We start from the raw sequence: 20,273 nt of genomic DNA on the forward strand, positions 1-20,273 counted from the left end.
GAGTGCAATGGCGCAGTCTCTGCTCACTGCAACCTCTGCCTCCTGGGTTCAAGTGATTCCCCTGCCTCAGCCTCCTGAGTGGCTGGGATTACAGGTGTGTGCCACCACCCCCGGCTAATTTTTGTATTTTTAGTGGAGACGGGGTTTCGTTATGTTGGCCAGGCTGGTCTCAAACTCCTGACTTCAGGTGATCCACTTGCCCCGGCCTCCCAAAGTGCTGAGATTATAGGCGTGAGCCACCATGCCCGGCCTCTATTATTTTCATTTATGCACATTCCCTTCCAGACTTGCTTGGTTTGTATGAAAAAAAAATTAACATTTTCACCATCATGGTGCATCAATCATGTATTCTACTTTTAAAAATTCTTGAATATTTAGTTTCCCATGTCACTACCAAGTCTCTGTTGATATCATTTTAAACAGCTACACAACACCCCCTTGCATTTTTCTTTTGTTTGCTTTTTTTCTTCTTTACAGAGGTGGTCGAGTTACCCCCCTGCATTTCTTGGGTGTTGACTTTTTTTGTTTCATTTCCCTCCCAGTATGATTTTACCCAAGCTCCTGGTGTGGCAGGGCCATGCAAGTTCTCACCAATCCTTTCTTCTTCCAGACTGCACCTGGCTCTTTAAGCCTAACCCATCCTCCCACCCCTGTGGGGGCTCTCGGGTCCCTTTTAGTAAACAAGGACCGGCTCTGCCCCACCACCTCACAGAGGCACAGAAGCACTGTTCAAACACACATGCCCATGACATTGCCACCCACAGATTAGGAACAAAGACGCTGGAGTCTTAAGTCCTCTTGGAGACGCAAGGTCTTCAAAGCTTGCTGGCAAATGTGATAGTCGTGTTCTTTGCCAGGGCCTAGAGAAGGCACTTAGAAAATACCCGTGTAGAAGCAGCAGTGGGGATGGTGGGATGCAGTGACCCAGCAGGCATTTCTAGCCCCACTTCGCTTCTAACACTTCTGCAGCTGCAAATTTTTTTTTTCCTTTTAAGAGACAAGGTCTCTGGCTGGGTGCGGTGGCTCATGCTTATAATCCCAGCACTTTGGGAGGCTGAGGTGGGTGGATCACGAGGTCAGGAGTTCGAGACTAGCCTGGCCAACATGATGAAACCCCATCTCTACTAAAAATACAAAAATTAGCCGGGCACGGTGGTGCACACCTGTAGTCCCAGCTACTCGGGAGGCTGAGGCAGGAGCATCACTGGAACCCGGGAGGCGGAGGTTGCAGTGAGCCGAGATCGTGCCACTGCACTCCAGCCTGGGTGACAGAGCAAGACTCCGTCTCAAAAAAAAAAAGAGACAAGGTCTCACTCGTTGCCCAGGCTGAAGTGCAGTGGCATGATTATAGCTCACTGCAGCCTCCAACTCCTGGGTGCACCCTCCAACTCCTGGGCTCAAGTGATCCTCCAGCCTCAACCTCCTGCGTAGCTGGGACTACAGGTGTGCACCACCATACCCACCTTATTTATTATTTTCTGGAGGGATCGGGTCTTGCTATGTTGCACAGGCTGGAGCAGCTGCCAATGTTAATTAAACCTTGGGATCTCCTCAGAGGATTTAACTGGCACCAGGTGGAAAGATTTCATCTGGTCCAACAGGATCACTGTACAGATGGGAAAACTGAGGCCCTGAGAGGCGAGGCAGTAGGCGTAGGAACACCATTCTGGATGGCCCCTAAGCTGTTTTCAAAGCACCTCTGAAAGAGTGCTTTCAAGATCTGAAACGAGAAAGTAGTAGATCCTCAAGGGAGATGAAGTTTGACCTGGCACTACATTCTGAAAAATTTGAAAAACTGACTCCTTCTCAAATACTTTAAACCAGGATTTTCACATGAGGCCTGAACACCAGTCCAGGTGGGTGGGAGGTATAGATGACTAAGAGAATGTGAGAGGGGCCGTGTGAACAGGAACAGGTAAGACCAGCAAATCCTGGGAACTCCCAACTCACCTTGCCTTGCTCCAGGGACAAGCACTGGACCTGAGGAGTTTAGGGAGGTCCCTGGCAAATGCCTCCAGGAGGAAACAGAGTCTTCCTGCTGCCTGTCAGGACGGCTGACCCTGGGCCTGATCTCAGCTAATTCAGCAGCTCAGGGGGAGGACACCACCTCCGTATCTGCTCTGCATCTCAAATACACCAAGAGGGCTGGCCAGGTAGAGGGATTGCCATTGATTTTCACTTGTGCGGGCTGACCTAACAAAACCAATCCATCAAGTGCCTGTCTGCCTCTGCTTCAGACTCTCATCCTAAGCACGTGCAAATAAATTGCACCAGCATCCAGGGTGATTTGTCAAGGTCCAGCCAGGCATGGGCCCTGGCTTCCGCTGATAGGATGGGGCTCCAGGCTAGGCTGGGCTAGGGTCAGCCCAGTCAATGCCCCGCTGTTGACTCGCCATTGAGTGACAACACGCAGGGTGGCCTGGCATCTGCTGCCACGCTAGGAACTGGTTGGCCATGCCTGGGAAGGGGCTTTGAGGAAACAGGCCCAAGTCCCACTCACTTTGACAGGGCTTGGCAGTGACATTCTCACTTGTTTCTTAAGGTTTCTGTCCGAACTCTAGATTTGGGGGGATTTATTACAATGTAGATACAACCATGAGGTGCTGAGTTTGGGTACTGCCTCTGCCACTGGCTGAATGTCCTTGGGCCAGTTGTGAGATGGAGATGACACCACCTACAGGGGTCTAGAGCCCTGTAAAGGCCAGGGTCCAATCCCTGTTCTGCCACTTCCTAGCTGTGGCGGGGGCAGGTGCCTTCAGCCCTCAGTGCCTCATTTTCCTTATCTGTACTACCGGGCTGAAAATGGTACCTACCTCCTACGGTGGAGCTGTCATAACTGAATGAGAAAATGCAAAGGACCACAGGGGCTCACCCCACCCAGCCCTTCATTCCACTAGCAAGGACTGGAGGCTCAGAGAAGGGGGTGATGTTCTGGGGTCACACAGCAAGGCAGAGCAGCATTAGAGGGGTTACAGGAGCCACAAGCAGGAGAGGATGACGGAGAGAGCACAGTGACCATCCTGCCTTCCTGTCCTCCAGCTGGCAGCTGTCCCTGAAGAATGAGACACAGGGAATGTGGGTCATGGACATACACAGATCGTTTGAAAGGGTCAAAAATTTTATTAGCAGGACTTTTTGTGTTTTTGAATATACCGGTTTCCTGCTGTCCAGGGTAAAGGGGAAGTGGTGTCTTGCGGCCCGAGGTTTGGGGCGCTTGCCTTGGGACTCCATCCCCATCTGTTTCCCGCCAGCGCAGCTGGGGGAAGGTGCCTGCTTGCCGGCCCCACGGATTCTTCGGCTGTGGCATAAGGCACTGTGTGTTCTGCAGGAAGGCGCTCATGGCTGGCTGGTGGATGAGAGGCGGCCTTCTCAGGGGCTGCAAAACTGAGGCTGTTGAGGGGTTGAGTTGAACTTGGGGCCCCTAGTGAAGAGGCCCCAGGCGATGGGAGCGCGGTCTGGTGAGTCTGGTGCCGCTGCCTCCCCGCTGGCCCTGCACCAGGTCTCAGGATGGGATCATGCCTTTGCTCCTCTTGCGGTCGGCCATGGTTCTCCGGTTGTGGTTGGCTCTTGTCGCCTTGTTGGCTTCCTTCTTCCTGCGTTCCTGGGTTGTCTCGCGGCTCTGCCCATGGCCTCGGGGGCTGCCGGCCACTGCTGTTGAGCTGTCATGCCGGTACCTGAGGGAGGAACAACCCACCCCACGAGAACCTGTCAGCCGGAAGAGGCTCTGGCGGGAGAGCTCACAGCCTGCCTTGCTGTTCACTGGGAGAGGACATAGACTGGGCCTGGTCACTCATGTCCCAACTTCAGATGGAAGGAGAGATGGAGCCCGGCAGGGGCAGGGCCCTGGGGCTCTGACCAGCCCCGAGCCTGGTGTTTTCTCTTCTCTGGGCCTTGCTTCCAGGTCCACCCATTGCTACGTGTAGCGGAGGAACAGCTAGAGAGCTGACACAGCCTACAGGAGACAGGGAGGGCTTCAGGTGGGTCTCCTTCTTTCTCCATCTGGGGCCACATGCTGCAGCTGAGACATTACTCCTGTTCTCCACCCTAGGGCTTTGCCTGGCAGCCTCCAAAGACCAAGTGCACTCACAGATGTGACCTAGGGCCCTTTCAGACCATCTTGACCACTGGGATTTGCCAGAGCTCCGCACTCAGGGGGCTGGGATGGATGAGAAGTCAGGGTTGCTCTGCTCCCTGCTCAACAACCTTCTGTGGCTCCCCACTGCCTTCAGAATGAAATCCAAATGCCTTCCCTGTGGCCAGGCCTCCTGAACCCAGCAGACAGTGCTGCATGAAGCCTAGGGCCGGGATGTGGGAGTGGGCTTCTACTCCTGGCTTGGCCTTAGGTGGAGGCAGATCCTTGGCCCCTCTCAATGTTTCCTCACTGGGAAGATGTGGGGCCTGGTTGAGGAGTCTCTGGGTACTGATCTCAGCTCCCCTCGAAGATCCCTCTCCTGACCACGCCTGCTTTCTTACTTTTCTGCCCTCATATGACAAACTCCTCTGAGCCCTTTTCACCCTTAGGGGCCCAACTCAAGTGCCCGTCACTTCCATACCTCTATCAGCCAGAAAGGATGTGTGTGTGTCTGTCTGAGCTCTCTCACATTTACACTCTGCCTGATATCAGCTAGCCCTGGACACGTTGGGTGATAAATCCCCTCCTGTGTTCACCAAGTAATGGTTATGAGTGGGGACCCTGGAGCTGAGCCAACTGGGCTCCATCTTTGCTACATCACCTACTAGCTGTGTGACTTCTGGCTGGTTACTTAACGTCTCTGGGCCTGAGTTTTTTCATCTGTCAAATAAGGATAGTGATAATGGTAGCTACTTCACCGGGTTGTCGTGAAAACTAAATACACATGGAGCACTTAGGGTGTACGTGTGGGTTTCCTGGGTGGCTGGCTGGGCCCTCCCCAGATGGTGGGAGGGGTCCCCCCAGAAGCAGCCCCTTGAATGCTCACCCTTTCTTGGCGAGAAAGGCCATGCGCCTGGCTTCTGCCTTCTCTCTCAGCACTGCAGGGTCCTGCACAAAATGGTCGGGCTGTGGAAGGGAGAGGAGACCAAATCTGGAGTCAGGAGCTGCCACATTTTCCTAAGCAGCGATGAGGCCCTGCTCAAGTGAAGCTTGTCGATGCCTCCATGCCAGGTGTGGGGGGAAGCTGCAGCCTGGCAGAGCGACGCCCAGGAATGGAGTGGGATTACTGTGGTCTGAGGTTTCCATTAGGAGCCCCCTGCCCCACCTCTTCCCTGAGCGGGTGGCAGCTGAAGGGACTGAGGCTTCCTGGACAGGCTGGTAGAGTGGATAGACCATAGTTATGGCATAACAATGACAAATGGGAGTGGTGGGGAGGCCAGGATGGCCACTGTGAGAGGCTGTGCAGGGCCCTGAAGACTGCGGGAGCCACCCGTGGGAGCTAAGTGGTCCCAGGATCTGCAGGCCTAGGCCTCACTGTGGCACCACTAGCGGCATGTGTGGGAGTGCCCACTCTCAAGGACAGCCTTCTGTGCCAACAGTGCAAGGAAAAACTGGGACCTAGGGACCACAGACAGGCTTTGGTGGCCAGTAGCTTTAAAAAGGAAAAAAAAAGGCCAGACACTGTAGTTTACATCTGTAATCCCAGCACTTTGGGAGGTCAAGGTGGGAGGATCACTTGAGTCCAGGAGTTTGAGACCAGCCTGGGCAACACTGTGAGATCCCATCTCTACAAAAACATATAAAAACTAGCCAGGCGTGGTGGTGTGAGCCCATAATCCCAGCTACTAGGGAAGCTGAGGTGAGAGGATTGCTTGGGCCCAGGAGTTTGAGGCTGTAGTAAGCCATGACTGCACCACTGCACCCTAGCCTAGGTGACAAAGCGAGACTCTGTCTCTAAAAATAAGAAGAAGAAGGCTGGGTGTGGTGGTTCATGCCTGTAATCCCAGCACTTTGGGAGGCCGAGGCAGGTGGATCACCTGAGGTCAGGAGTTGGAGACCAGCCTGGCCAACATGGTGAAACTCCGTCTTTACTGAAAATACAAAAAATTAGCCAGGCATGGTGGCGAGCTCCTGTAATCCCAGCTACTTGGGAGGCTGAGGCAGGAGAATCGCTTGAATCCGGGAGGTGGAGGTTGCAGTGAGCCAAGGTTGCACCATTGCACTCCAGCCTGGATGACGAGAGTGGGACGCCATCTCCAAAACAACAACAACAACAACAAAACACACACACACACACAAAACTGGTAGGTTTTACATAAAAGTCTTGGCTGACCCCTTGCCTGAGAAGCAGATAAATCTGTGGAAACTCTGAGTCTGTGCTTGCACCGAGGAGCCCCTGAGGCAGGGCACGTGCTTCCCACTGCTCAGCGCAGTCCCCACCAGGCCCTGCTACTCATTGCCGTTGGTGACCTGGCCCCAGAAACATCTGAATTTGTCACCCTGGTGTGGGGCATGATCCCAGGTTGCTGCCCTGTCACCTGAGCAGTACCGCTTTTATCTGTTCTGTATGTTGAGGTTCTAGTTAAGATTTCATTCAAATAAAAAGTTTAGCTGCTAAAAAGTAGAATTTTCTAACTTACCGATCCAGATGACCTCCCAGGGCCCTTGGGCTCTAACTCCTCTCTGATTTTAAGAATTGCCATCCTGGGTACGGTGCTGCTAACTGCCCTTCTCCTGACCCCCAGGCTCCTGGGCCTAATAATGAAGCTGGTGGCTCAGAGGCCCTGCCTTTAATCTGTCCCCTGGGTCCTCACTAGTGGGCAGCAGAAGTGAGTTCTAAGCCAGTAGCTCTCCAAGCAGACATCCTGGGCTCAAAGGGACTCCTCCTGTCCCTGCCAGTGATGCTGGGGCTGCCTCAGGGCCAGACACAGGGAGGGGTGAGGGGCCCTTCTGATTCACCCCTCAGAACTGCACTCTCCCCTTCATCTGCTACCTGCCAGGGAGGTACCTTGGGAGCCTCCTCGTCAGCCTCGTCTTCCTCATCGTCATCATCCTCCTCCTGCCCTTCTCTAGGCACTTTGGTTCTCAGCACCTGAGGGATGGTGAATGGCCTGAGGGTGTAGAGAGAAATGAGATCAAAGATGAGGTTCAACCAGGAGCAAGAGCCACCAGGAGGAGGGAACCTGGTTGGGTGAGATGGGGCCGCCAGGAGGGCTCAGGAGGTTGGGAAAAACCAAAAGACTTTCAAGCCAGCTTTGCTCCAGCCCCTGGATTCTCTGAGGTTAACAGAATTTGAGGTGGGGTTGAGAGGGCGACTGAGATGGGGCCAGGAGGGTCTCTAGTCCTCTCTTCAGTCAGGACAGCTCTGCTTGGATCTGTATTGGGGAATCGCTGTAACATTCCACCTGAAAACGTTTTCTTCAATTAAGAAGAAAAATGGACTGAGCGTGGTGGCTCACGCCTGTTAATACCCACACTTTGGGAGGTTGAGGTGGAAGGATCGCTTGAGCCCAGGAGGTGAGACTAGTCTGGGCAACATAGTGAGAACCCCACCTCCACAAAAAATAAAAAAGCGGGGTGTGATGGTGCACACCACACCTGTAGTCCCAGCTACTCAGGAGGCTGAGGTGGGATGATCACTTGTAGTCCAGGAGGTCAAGGCTGCAGTCAGCCATGATTCCATCACTGCACTCCAGCCTGGGCGACAGAGTGAAACTGTCTCAAAAAAGAAAAACGCAAAGCTACTGCATGACACCGAATAAATGCTGCCCCATTCAGGGTGGGCTGGGGTGGAGGAGCACTGGATTAGGAGTCAGGAGGACTGGGTTTGGGCCCTGGATCTGCCACATCTGTGTAAACAAGTGGGTGAGGGAGCCCCATGGGCCTGAGAGCTGCTCTGCCCTGGAATGCCACCCCCGCTATGACCTCACCTGCGGCTGATGAGCTCGTCATCAGAGTCTGCATCATTGGCGCCCACCTGGTTGCCATCGTATGTGTCATCGTACTCATCCTCATAGTAGACACTGTGGTAGGGCAGGCTCTCGCCTGGCTGCAGTGGCACCTGCAATGGCATAAGCATGGGTTTGGGGGGCTCAGGGGCTGGCCTGGTTTCCCTGGCCCAGCAGAGACCTGGCCTTGCTGGCCTACCTCCTCCACCACCACGCTGTACTGCTCGTAGCGCTGCCGCTGTGCCGCCACTGCATGCTTGTCGTTCAGCAAACTCCGCGTGTTTTCCTCCTTCCTGGTGCTGAGAAGGAACAGCAGAAAGAGAGGAAGGAAAACCATCAGGCTTGGAAGGCCGCAAGGTACGGAGGGTCCAGAGACCACAGGCTTAACTGCTCCAGCCCTCAGACTGTCACAGAGACAAATGAAATCAAGCATTGGTGAGGGCGTAGGAGGGTGGGACTGTCACTGCTGCTGGTGCCCATAAGGATGGCTCCAGCCACTTTAGAGGGCATCCCAAGAGCCACCGTTTTTTTTTTTTTTGAGAGGAAGTCTTGCTCTGTCGCCCAGGCTGGAGTGCAGTGGCACGATCTCGGCTCACTGCAACCTCCGCCTCCCAGATTCAAGCGATTCTTCTGTCTCAGCCTCCCGTGTAGCTGGGACTACAGGCCTGGTTAATTTTTGTATTTTTATTAGAGATGGGGTTTCACCATGTTGGCCAGGTTGGCCTCAAACTCCTGACCGCAAGTGATCCCCCCACCTCAGCCTCCCAAAGTGCTGGGATTACAGGCGTGAGCCGCTGCGCCCGGCCAAGAGCCACTGTTAAAAGGTAAAATGGGGCTGGGCGCAGTGGCTCACTCCTGTAATCCCAACACTTTGGGAGGCTGAGGCGGGTGGATCACAAGGTCAGGAGTTCAAGACCAGCCTGACCAAGATGGTGAAACCCTGTCTCTACTAAAAATACAAAAATTAGCCGGGCATAGTGGCGGGTGCCTGTAATCCCAGTTACACGGGAGGCTGAGGCAGGAGAATTGCTTGAACGTGGGAAGTGGAGGTTGCAGTGAGCCGAGATCACGCCACTGCACTCCAGCCTGGGCGACAGAGCAAGACTCCGTCTCAAAATAAATAAATAAATAAAAAAGGTAAAATGTGCGCACCTTTCAACCAGGATATTCCCTGTCAAGGCATCTGCCCTAAAGAAACACCAGCTGTGTGTACAGAGGTCTGATTAGGGATTTTCTTTTCAGCATTGTTTGCAACAGTGAAAAATGGAAAGCAACTAATGTCCATCATGAATGAAAGAGCCAAATGAACTGTGCCACATCTGTATTAGATCACTGTGTGGTAGTTGTCAAGAAAGACATTGATCTATTTGTGCTGATGCGGAAAGAATTCTCACTTATTCCCAAGGAAAACAAGCAAGCTACAGAAAAATGCACACAGTATGATCCCAAAAGCAAACCACGCTAACTCTGTTTCTATGGCCACACACCCATGCATGACAATGCAGACAGAAGGCTAGGAAGCCCCACGCCAAATGACAGTGGTTACTGCTTGGAAGCACCTGGAGTTGTCTAAAACTTTTTTTTTTGTTGTTACAGGCTAGAGTGCAGTGATATGATCTTGCAACCTCCGCCTCCTGGGCTCAAGCGATTCTCGTGCCTCAGGCTCCTGAGTAGCTGGGAGTACAGGTGCGTGCCACTATGCGTGGCTAATTTTTGTATTTTGTTATAGAGATGGGGTATCTGCCATGTTGGCCAGGCTGGTCTGGAACTCCCGGTCTCAAGTGATCCGCTTGCCTCAACCTCCCAAAGTGCTAGGATTACAGGAATGAGCCACCGTGCCCAGCGTAATTTTTAAATTTTTTGTAGTGACAGGGTCTCACTATATTGCCCAGGCTGGTCTTCATCTCCTGGGCTCAAGTGATCCTCTGCTTCAGCCTTCCAAAGTGCTGGGATTACAGGTGTGAGCTACTGTGCCCAGCCTGGATCTCTTAAACAAAATTTTTTTTCATTTTAAAATTGTTATTCGTTTATTGTTTTTTCAAAAATGACCTTTCCTTGCCAACAAACAAAAATTTAAGAAGCAGTAAGGCCACATGTGGCTTTCTGACTGAGCTCAAGGGAGCCATAGGGATGTTTGGGGTATAAGAAAAGGGGGTTCCCAGTCCTCTTCCTATCACCCCCACCTCACTACAGCAGCCTTCTGTCTCTTCCACAGCTCAAGTTTCCATGTAAAATTTCACTGGAAGAAAATGTTTGGAAGCCCAACTCTGGCCACGTTACAGATGAGGAAACTCGGGTGCATTGGGTGGGAGAAGGAACATGTTTGGGTCACAAGTGAGCTGCAGCACAGCCTTGGCAGGGACTGAGGCTTCTCAACTCATGGCTTTGCAAACCTGTGAAAAAACCTGGCTTGTCAGAAACATACCCAGGCCTGTGGAATGTAGCTTCTAGCCCTGCAGGGGAAAATCAATATGAGATGCCAGGCAAGAAAATCCAGCTTAGCTGTGAAATCGGGTCTCTGGAATGTATCAAGGGTAAGATAATTAAAAAAAAAAAAGAAAAGACACAAAGCCAAAGACAGCTTCCATAAAAATCTTCTATTAACTGGCTTTCGGTGCAGGGAGAGGCAGGCGTCTGAGTCCATCTCAGTCTGTCGGGCTATCTGCCTGGCAGCCAGGGCAGGTCAGGACTGCAGCCTTCAGCGTGGCGGGCTAGGGTTTGCCTCCCTTCACATCTTTTTTTTTTTGAGACGGACTCTTGCTCTGTTGCCCAGGCTGGAGTGCAGTGGCGTGATCTCAGCTCACTGCAACCTCCACCAGCCGGGTTCAAGCGATTCTCCTGCCTTAGCCTCCCCAGTAGCTGGGACTACACGTGTGTGCCACCAAGCCCGGCTAATTTTTTGTATTTTTTTTTTTAGTAGTCTTTATTAAGGACCTGCTCTGTGCCGGGCAGGGTATGAGGCTGAGTTGGGGAGAGATTCAGAAATGAAGAAAATAGAGATCTGTCCTCATGAACTCAGTGTAGTGGAGATGACAGACCAGTCAACACGAAATGTGCTGAACGGAAGCCCTGGAAACAAAGGGAATGAACTTGGTTCAGGAGGTCTGGCTGGGCGTCTGTAGGAAGGGGTAATGGAGGCTCCACGGTAGGGGGTTACTTGATTGGACCAGGAGCCCCAAGGTATGGCAGGAGGGATGGTGCACTTGATTTAGACTAGGGAGAAATCTCAGTTCAAAGAAATCTTTCACATCCACCAGGGAAGGGGCCTGTGACTGTGACCTTGGCCCTGTACCTGGTTTTCTTTGCTAAGCTGAAAAAGAGGTAGAGAGGAAGAAAAAGGAGCCCAAGCTTGTTCAGGTGGTAGGTGCCACTGGTAGGAGCACACCCATGCATTTGACACATATTTCCTAAGGGCCTAATAGGTTCCAGGACCTGCGCTGGGCCAGGAGACTGAGGAAGAATGAGAGGCGTCACCATCCTTTCTGCTACACCTTCGGCTTCTGGTCCATCCCGTCCCTGGTTCTGTGCAGTGGGGCAGTTCTTTCATGCTGTGTGACCTCTGGTTATGTGGCTCCCTGGCAGGGCCAGGCAGAGAAGCATGGCAAGCTCCACCCACCCTAGCTGTGCCCTGGAAGAAGACACAGGTAGGGACAGTGAAGCCCGGGCACCTGGGCAGCTTGTCCAGGGAGGTGCAACCTTGGCCCCAGACCTCATTTGGAGCCAGAAAGGAAAAAGAAAAATCAGGACCAAAGCCAGCTGGGAAAAGATGCATCAGAGGCCAGAACTTCAGTCAAGCCTGGAAACACAGGCAATGGTGGCTGCAGAGACCCTCTGGAGCAGGTAGCTTCCTCAGCCTCCAAGATGGGAGCAAGCCCTGGGAATATGCAGGTGCCCCTGAAACCTCGCCACCTTTCCCTTCCTCATCTCCTCAAGCCTGTCCTTCAAGGCCCAATTCAAACTGGTCCTTAGCAGGGTGACTCCTGCCTTTGAACTTCTAAAGAGCCTGTGGAAGCAACAGACTCCTACTTTTCCAGGTGAAGAATCAGGGGATCCAGAGAGGCAGAACAACCCTCTTAAGGTCACACAGCTACTAAGAGCAAAGCCAGGGCCAGACACAGGTCTCTTGATTCAGGTCTGCTTTGCCATTTCCTGGGCTGTGTGACCACAGGCAAGTCCCTTATCCTCACGAAGTCTCAGTTCCTTCTCTTGGCACCCACTTCCCAGGGCTGATGTGAGAAAGAAATGACATGTCGAAGCAGATCCAGCACTTTCTGGGCTCAACAAAGTGAATCCTGTTTCTTTTACTACAGGACTTTTCAGAGCCTTAATGTGCTCTGCGACTCCCCAAAAGGCAGACCAAGGGCACAGACATTTAAAACAAAATTTTAATTATTATTATTTTTTGAGACAGAGTTTCACTCTTGTTGCCCAGGATGGAGTGCAATGGTGTGATCCTGGCTCACTGCAACCTCCACCTCCCAGGTTCAAATGATTCTCCTGCCTCAGCCTCCCGAGTAACTGAGATTACAGACGCCTGCCACCATGCCCAGCTAGTTTTTTGTATTTTTAGTAGAGATGGGGTTTCACCATGTTGGCCAGGTTGGTTTTGAACTCCTGACCTCAGGTGATCCACCCACCTTGGCCTCCCAAAGTGCAGGGATTACAGCCACCACGCCCGGCCGGCACAGACATTTTTAGAACACATGTTATCTTCCAGGGCACCATGGAATGGTCCAAAGGGATTAGGGGACCCTGCCTCTTGCCCACTGACTCCTTCACTGGCTATGATATACCTGTAGCACATGTATTGATGTCTCCACAACAGCCATGCTGCACCTCACCCATTCTCCAAACAGACCCTACATTTTCTTTAGGTCTTTCTACCTTTCCGTTTCACCCTGGGCTCCAGGCCTGCATGCACCCTGTGAGTTGGTTTTCCTGATGAGATATGAGGGGTATTGGAGACTTCTGGGAAAGGTATCCTAGGCTCTAGGAGAGACACAGGAAGACCTGGTCTGGACTATCTCCTGGCACTGTCATGTCTGGAAGCCATAGTAGAAACAGCTGCAGCCCCCCTGCAGCCTCAAAGGAAGTAGCCTGACCACGAAGTGAGGCCCCAAGAGACTGGGAAGATACATTCTGGATGATAGGTCAACCAAGCCTAGACGGCCCTACCTTACACCGCCTTGTCATGCAAGGGAACAGATTTCCTTACTACTTAAGCACTGAGTACAGCCTATCTGATTCAACAACAAACACATTTTAACTCCACTACCATCTGCAGCGTCCTACCTAATTTCTCATGGGATTAGGACATGTGTCCCTGCCGAAGTTCCTGTGTACCCCACCCCAGCACCTCCCACTCTGTCCTTACTTGTTTAATGGTCTTTCTCATGATCATTTGAGGGCAAGGCCTGGGTATCCAGCTCACCCTGTTTCCCTGGTGTCTAGCATAGGATCTGGTGCTAGTAAATCTCTTAATAAATATTTGCTGAATGAATAAATAAATAATGAACACATGAATGGAGGCTTTGCCTCTTTGCAATCTGCAGCCCCTGGGCTACCCAGCACAGTGAGTCTCTCCACGTGGCAGCCCAGAGGGCCCCAGGAACAAGGGCACAGTGTTCCAGAAACCTGGCCACCTCAATGCCAGCCACTCTGCTGACCCTGACAGCTGGGACCAGCCCCTTGGCAAATGCTCGTAGGTGACTTATGACCTAGGTGGGGTGAGATGAGACTTTACAATACCATGGGCCCTGGACAAAACCACAGATCAAGGTGAAAGGCCATGTCCAGAGATGGCTAATCTCTGTGGGGAACTTACCAATCAGGCTCCCTGGATTGGAGCAGGGGGCCAGGCTTCTCGCCAGCCTGGAGGACCCCTTGTCTGCCCCCTGCCCACCGCTGGAGCTACAGAGGGCCATGCTGGCCTGGAATAGCGGCCACTGATCCAGGATAACATCTTTGGCCTGGGATCTGGGGATGTCGCAATGATGCAGGATAACATCTCTAGGCTGGGATCTGGGGGTGTTGCAATGTGTATGACTAAGCAGTTTGCAAGTGCTTCCTGTCCAGCCAGCCAGACGGCTTTGTAGTTGCCCTGCGCCAGTTCCCCAAGCCCTCAGCCAGCCAAGCTTTTAGCAGTGGACAGCCCTAGGGAGGGGTAACAGCACAGGGCCCTAACTGAAGAAGCAGCTGGCATTTCCGCCACTGGGGCTCCTACCACAGGAATGAGGCTGGCTGGTCTCCTCCCTCTCTGAACCTCACGGTCCCCATCCACGTGATGGTGAAAGAGCAGCCTGTACTTGTAAAGAGGTCCCCTGATTTCTAGATTCCATGCAGAACTTTGGGGGACTAGAATACATCTTATTTTGCTGTTCTCTACTTGGATGTTGTACTCTTTACCATGACATCCGACTCTCTGTCCCTCTGATGGGTTATCACTCCAAAGCCGGGTGAACTCTCTTATTTTTTTTTCTTGAGACAGGTTCTTACTTTGTCACCCAGGCTGGAGTACAGTGGCACAATCACAGCTCACTGCAGCCTTGACCTCCTGGGCTTAAGCGATCTTACCGCCTCAGCCTCCAGAGTAGCTGGAACTATAGGCGTGTGCCAGCACACCCGGCTAATTTTTGTATTTTTTGTATATATGGGGTTTCGCCATGTTGCCCAGGCTGGTCTCGAACTCCTGGACTCAAGTGATCCACCTGCCTTGGCCTCCCAAAGTGCTGGGACTAGGCATGAGCCGCTGCACCCAGCCCTGATCTTTTCAAAACATAAAATATGCTGGCTTTGTCGGTTCATGGGACCCTTTGCTGTGCTCACTATGGCCTCGGGACCACTGTCCCTGTTGCTCTGCTTGGGAAGCTTCTCCTTCCCTCCTTTGCAGAACTGACCCCTCCTCACCCTTTAGCTCTCGGTCCCGTGTCATGTTCTCAGAGGAGCCTTCCTGACTGGGGTGAAGCCCTACCAAAGGCTCAGAATTCTGTGCACCTCCAGCTTGTAGTATTTGTTATACCTGCAATTTGATGTTGCTTGTTTGATGAGTTGATTAATGCAAACTCCACGTAGGCAGGGGCCGTGTCTGTTTCACTCCCCACTATATCCCCAGAACCTAATTAATCCAGAGCCTAGAATGCTGTAAGTATTAGACAAATATTTGTTGAATAAATGGATAAATCATGAACGGACTTTCAATGCCAAAAAAGTAGGAAGGACATAAAATAAAAATAAATAGAAAGGCCTTAAAGTGGAATATGTTCACCTTCTGAAAAGCTCAAAGTCCTTAATTTTCTCACAGCCTGGGGAAAATCAGGTCAAAGAGTGGTTTCTGGGAAGCACTGTCCACCAGTGATTTGACGGTTAACACATTAAAAGATGTAAGAAGAAGGGAAGAGGGGGATAGTTTTGGCCCTTCTGGCCTTTTGCTATCAACAGGGGGGATTCACTAACAGCCTCCCTGCACAGAGTCAGAACCTGAAGCCTGATCAGTAGAGAACCTGCTCCTAACCACTGGGGGTGCACAGGTCTAGGGTTGTGAAGGGATCCCTGTGCTGATACTCCATGGCCAATTCTGCGAAGATGGAGCCCTTGGTTTCCCTGTGTCCTCTCTGCACTTCCAGAGTCGGGGTATCGGAACCCCATGGCCCACTGCACTCACCTCTTGCCCTTGTGCACCCGGCTCAGGTCTACTGAGTCCCTGCTGAACACATCAAACTCGTCATTCTGGAAGACGTTGTGGCGAGACGTCAGCAGGGGTGTAGGGTCTGGTTTCATTTCTCTGGGTGGGGGACACAGAGAGCAATTTAAGGGGGCCCTGCCAGCTGATGCAATCTGCACCCCACTTCCCCCTGCTGTATTAAATCCATCGGATTTTTCAGTTCCCTTCAACAGGCACTCCTAGGACACAATCTCAAAACCTTGAAGAGGGAGATAAGCCGCTGCCTGATCTGGCCTCTGCCTGGGTATGCAGCCACACCTCAAACAAAGCTCCCCCTCATTCCCTGCATGCCATTCACACAGGGTTTCCTTCTGTTTCTTAAAAGTGCTATCCCACATTTAATGCTCATAATAGTCGCATAAGATCAGTAGTCACAGATCACTCAACCTCATTGTGCCTCAGAGCCCTCATTGTGCCTCAGAGGCTGAGGAACTTGTCCAAAGGCACAAAGCTAATTTCTCAAGTTAACAAGTGATTGGTAAACATCACTTGCTCATGGAAGAAACACCCTTTTGGGCACTGGTTCCTGCTGTCCCATGGGGCCTTCAGAGCAGCAGTGGGCCAAATAAATGGTGGGTGTGATGAAAGTGAGACGCTGTGGCCATCCTCTCTCACAAATCTACTGGGAAGGTCGTAATGACAGGGGCAGGTCAGGAATGTAGGGGATCAGAAGGGCTCAACAACCGTGTGTTACATCCCTGAAGACACATCCATGGCGCTCTAATCAGCCTTCCCACAAAGTGTGGCAGGGATGTGTACACTCTCTGCCCTGCCTGGGGCAAGTAAAAAACTCCTGTAGGGCCTAAGGTTTTTATGTTTCCCCAAAGAGGGCTTTAGTTTAAATGGCTGGGAAGAGAGAACAAGCTGAGTCCTGGGCCATGAATGAGGGAAGGAAGAGAGGAAGGGGCCCCACCCCGAGGCAGCCTGGGCAGTGGGAGCCTCCTCCCACCTGTCTCTCCCACCTGTCTAGGTTGCGGTCCAGCTGGCTGAGGGTGGGGGCCAGCCGCTCCTCCAGGATATTGTTGATCACCTGCTCTGGGTCGTAGTGGTAGTACTCCAGGCAGGCCAGGATGAAGCCCTCACCAAGGTCTGGCAGCAGGTCCTTCACTTGGGAGATGAGTGAGTCCAGTTCCACCCCACACATGGCAGGGCCCACAGCCGCGGCTGCTCCCATGCACTGTAGTGAGAGCCAGAGCCAAGAAGGGGAAGGCTAAGTGGGCTGGTGATAGGGCCACAGGCCCCATACAGCACTGGACTAGGCATCAGGGATCTGGTTCAAGTCCTGGGATTACCCCTCCTGCCTGTGGGAACTTTGTCAAGTGACTCAAGTCTCTCTGAGCCTCCATTTCCTTCTCTGTGAAAAAGGGGGCTCATGATTGTTATGATTATTGCATGCCTGTATCAAAATATCTCATGTAACCTATAAATATATACACCTACTACATATCCAGGAAAATAAACAATAAAAAATAAAAATAATTTAAGGCCGGGTACAGTGGTTCATACCTGTAATCCCAGCACTTTGGGAGGCTGAGGCAAGAGAATTACCTGAGCTCAGGAGTTAGACCAGCCTGAGCAACACAGCAAGACCCCATCTGTTCAAAAAATTTTAAAAAGTAGCCAGGTGGCTGGGTGTGGTGGCTCATGCCTGTAATCCTAGCACTTTGGGAGGCCGAGACGGGTGGACTGCCTGAGCTCAGGAGTTTGAGACCAGCCTGGGCAACACAGTGAAACCCTGTCTCTACTAAAAAAATTAGCCAGGCGTGGTGGCGTGCGCCTGTGGTCCCAGCTACTTAGGAGGCTGAGGTGGGAGGATTACTTGATCCCAGAAGGTTGAGGCTGCAGTGAGCTTGATCAAGCCACTGCACTCCAGCCTGGGTGACAGAGCAAGACCCTGTCTCAAACAATAAAAAATAAAATAAAATAAATTAGGCCAGGTGTGGTGCTCATGCCTATAATCCCAGCACTTTGGGAGGCTGAGGCAGGTGGATCATCTGAGGTCAGGAGTTTGAGACCAGCCTGACCAACATAGTGAAACCCCATCTCTGCTAAAAAAAAATACAAAAAATTAGCTGGGTGTGGTGGTGGGTGTCTGTAATCCCAGTTACTCAGGAGGCTGAGGCAGGAGAATCGCTTGATCCCAGGAGGCAGAGGTTGCAGTAAGCAGAGATCGCACTATTGCACTCCAGCCTGGGCAATAAGAGTGAAACTCCATCTCAAAAAAAAAAACAAAAAACAAAAAACAAAAAACAAACAAACAAACAAAATAAATAATTAAATTAAATTAAAATTTTGAAGGGACTGTATGACTTACCAGCTGGGCTACTGGCTGTGTGACTTTGGGCAGGATGCTTCCCCTCTCTGAACCTCAGTTTCCTCCTTATAAAATGGGCCTATACCACCCACCTCATGGGGTTGTTTCAAATAGTTCAAAGATGGCACAAAACCCAGTGAGCACAGTACTTGGCACAGGCCAGGCCCTCCATAAACAGCCCTGGTTTCTACCAATTCTTCCTAATAATCCAAGGTCCTTTTCCAACAAGTTGACTGACGGTGGAGGCGAACATCAACCACCAGAGCTGGACTGTGTGGAGATGCTCCCCTTTAATTACGATCTCTTTTTTAAGTAAGGGGCATGCATTTTATATATTGCTCAATGTGACTTAATTGTGTTAGCCTTTTAATTTAAGGAAATTTACAGATCACAGCAATACAAATCTCCATGACTCTGCTAAGAAGCGAAATGGGGAAGAAGGTGGGAAAAGGTGAAGGAGGCCATTATTCTCCAAGGCCCTGCAGGAATCACAGGGTCTGGGCTGGGAGGAAGGACTGTGGCATTTGTTAATGGAGCACTGAAGGCCAGTCAGGCTCAGGGTATTCCATGTGATAGTTCTGGGAATCCCAGGGTCTGGGCTGGGAGGAAGGACTGTGGCATTTGTTAATGGAGCACTGAAGGCCAGTCAGGCTCAGGGTATTCCATGTGATAGCTCTGGGAATCCCAACACCTCATGGAGGTGGGCACTACATCTGTCCCCACCTTATAGATGAGGAACCAAGGTTCAACGTGAGTGACGTGCCTAAGGCCATACAGCTGCCAAGTGGCAGAACCAGGTCACACCCCTGAGCTGCCTGGCCCGAGTCTGTGTGGTCTTCATCTCTCTTATCATGCTGCCTCCCAACATGCAGGGGAGAGTCCTGGCCTTGGTGGCCAATCAAGACAGCCACAGATTTGGCCAGTCCTGGAAAAGCCTGGAGAGAAGGCACCAGATCCGAGGTTTCTACACTGGTTCAGTGGAATCCTGGAGCCCCACGGAGGGACTTCCAAGAAGGCCAAACCATGGGACTTGGCACTGTTCCCAGTTGCAACCAAAGGAGCTCCACTTTTATCTATTTAGAGGAGAGCTCCGGGAAGGGCTCATGGAAACATTCATGGAAAGTTTTGTCTCTTCATTTTATAGAGGGGAAGCTAAGGCTTCGATAGTTGAAGCAACTTGCTCTCTCCTCACACACAGTCCAGCATGCCCCCAGCTTGGGACCCTCTAAAGGCAGCACAGAGCTGACCAGTTGCTTGAGGCTGTCTATTCCCCAAAAAAACTTCTTCCCTGAGTATAAAAGCAAAGAAGGGAGGTTTCCTGCTGCCCCAGCCTCTCAGATAGGGCCAAGGAGGGACAAGCAAAGAGGGAAAAGCGCCACTCAGACACATACCTCCTCTTCCTCCGAGTTCTCCGGATGTGATGATGCTTGACTGACTGCCTCTGCTGTCACCATGACCCCGTTAGGCTCCCCATTAGGCTCCTCAGTCACCGATGGGTCTTTAGCATCTGTGGCTTTCCGTCTGTCCACCCCTTCCCATGCACTCTCGACTGCCTGGAGGATGTAGGCAGTCCGCGTCTCGTCCCTGTGAGGACTTGTTAAGGGGTCTGTCTTAGGCTCCTAGCTCTGAAGCAGCATAATTTCTCAGTCCCTCCCCAGCATCTGACCACATGGTTCCTGCCAGGGGCTTTCTGGGCTATACCTAAGTGGTATAGCCCACGGGCACCTGGGCTGCATGGAAAAATGGGTCAGACTACAGCCACTCTGGCCTCACAAACTAGTGCCTGCCACTCAGCAGAAAGCAGCTCTGAGTAAAGACAGGGCCAGGGCTGCCATCAGAGTGTCCTGGGGCACAGGTATGGACGAGCCAGCAGCTCCTCTTTTGTACTGACTGCCAGGAGGAGGGTGTGGTAGGGCCACTGCCACTGGGCTTCCTGTCCAACCAGCTGAGGGCATTCTGCAAAGGCTGTGGGCCATCAGGTGTCCCTGAAGCAGGACTGAGCAATCTACCGCAACCACCAAAATGACCCATAAGCTGGCTGCTCCTCCCTGTCCTTCCTCCTTGTTAACCACCCTGGGCACTGTCAAGCCAGAAATCTGAGAGTCCCCTTAGACTCCCTCACTCTGCTTCTTGTCCAAACCCTCATCATCCATGCTTGGATGCCAGCAACAGCCTCCTCACTGGCCCGAGCCTCACGGTGGTCCCGGGCCAGTCCATTCTCTTCCCTGGGCCAGACAGAGCTTTTCCAAAGTATAGAACTGCCCATGTCACCTCCTGCTTCACAACCTTCCGCGCTCCCCAGTGCTTGCAGGACAGAGCCCAAACTTCTTAGTGATGGTCACCCCAGGGCTGTGCACGTTGCTGGCCTTCACCTCACCT

At 52.0% G+C, this 20,273-nt stretch overlaps 1 protein-coding gene across 19 annotated transcripts in view; it reads right to left on the reverse strand.

Annotated features, from left to right (window-relative positions):
* Nucleotides 1–3,100: 3,100 nt before the first annotated feature.
* ASCC2 (activating signal cointegrator 1 complex subunit 2) overlaps nt 3,101–20,273 on the reverse strand; it is a 50,071-nt gene continuing 32,898 nt past the window's right edge. For 10 of the 19 annotated variants that reach the window (XM_055374153.1, XM_055374144.1, XM_063704614.1 and 7 more), the window contains 8 exons: nt 19,286–19,478; nt 16,543–16,757; nt 15,521–15,640; nt 8,060–8,159; nt 7,843–7,973; nt 6,906–7,023; nt 4,959–5,038; nt 3,101–3,674 (listed from right to left, as the gene is read on the reverse strand). In XM_055374153.1, the coding sequence (XP_055230128.1) occupies nt 3,503–3,674; nt 4,959–5,038; nt 6,906–7,023; nt 7,843–7,973; nt 8,060–8,159; nt 15,521–15,640; nt 16,543–16,757; nt 19,286–19,478 (1,129 nt within the window). In that variant the 3' untranslated portion in view covers nt 3,101–3,502. The remainder of the gene's footprint in view (nt 3,675–4,958; nt 5,039–6,905; nt 7,024–7,842; nt 7,974–8,059; nt 8,160–15,520; nt 15,641–16,542; nt 16,758–19,285; nt 19,479–20,273) is intronic. The other 9 variants (XM_019018577.3, XM_004063256.4, XM_019018579.3 and 6 more) reach the window with 1 other exon arrangement.

The sequence above is a fragment of the Gorilla gorilla genome, chromosome 23, assembly GCF_029281585.2.
Source record: "Gorilla gorilla gorilla isolate KB3781 chromosome 23, NHGRI_mGorGor1-v2.1_pri, whole genome shotgun sequence".
Classification (NCBI taxonomy): domain Eukaryota; kingdom Metazoa; phylum Chordata; class Mammalia; order Primates; family Hominidae; genus Gorilla; species Gorilla gorilla.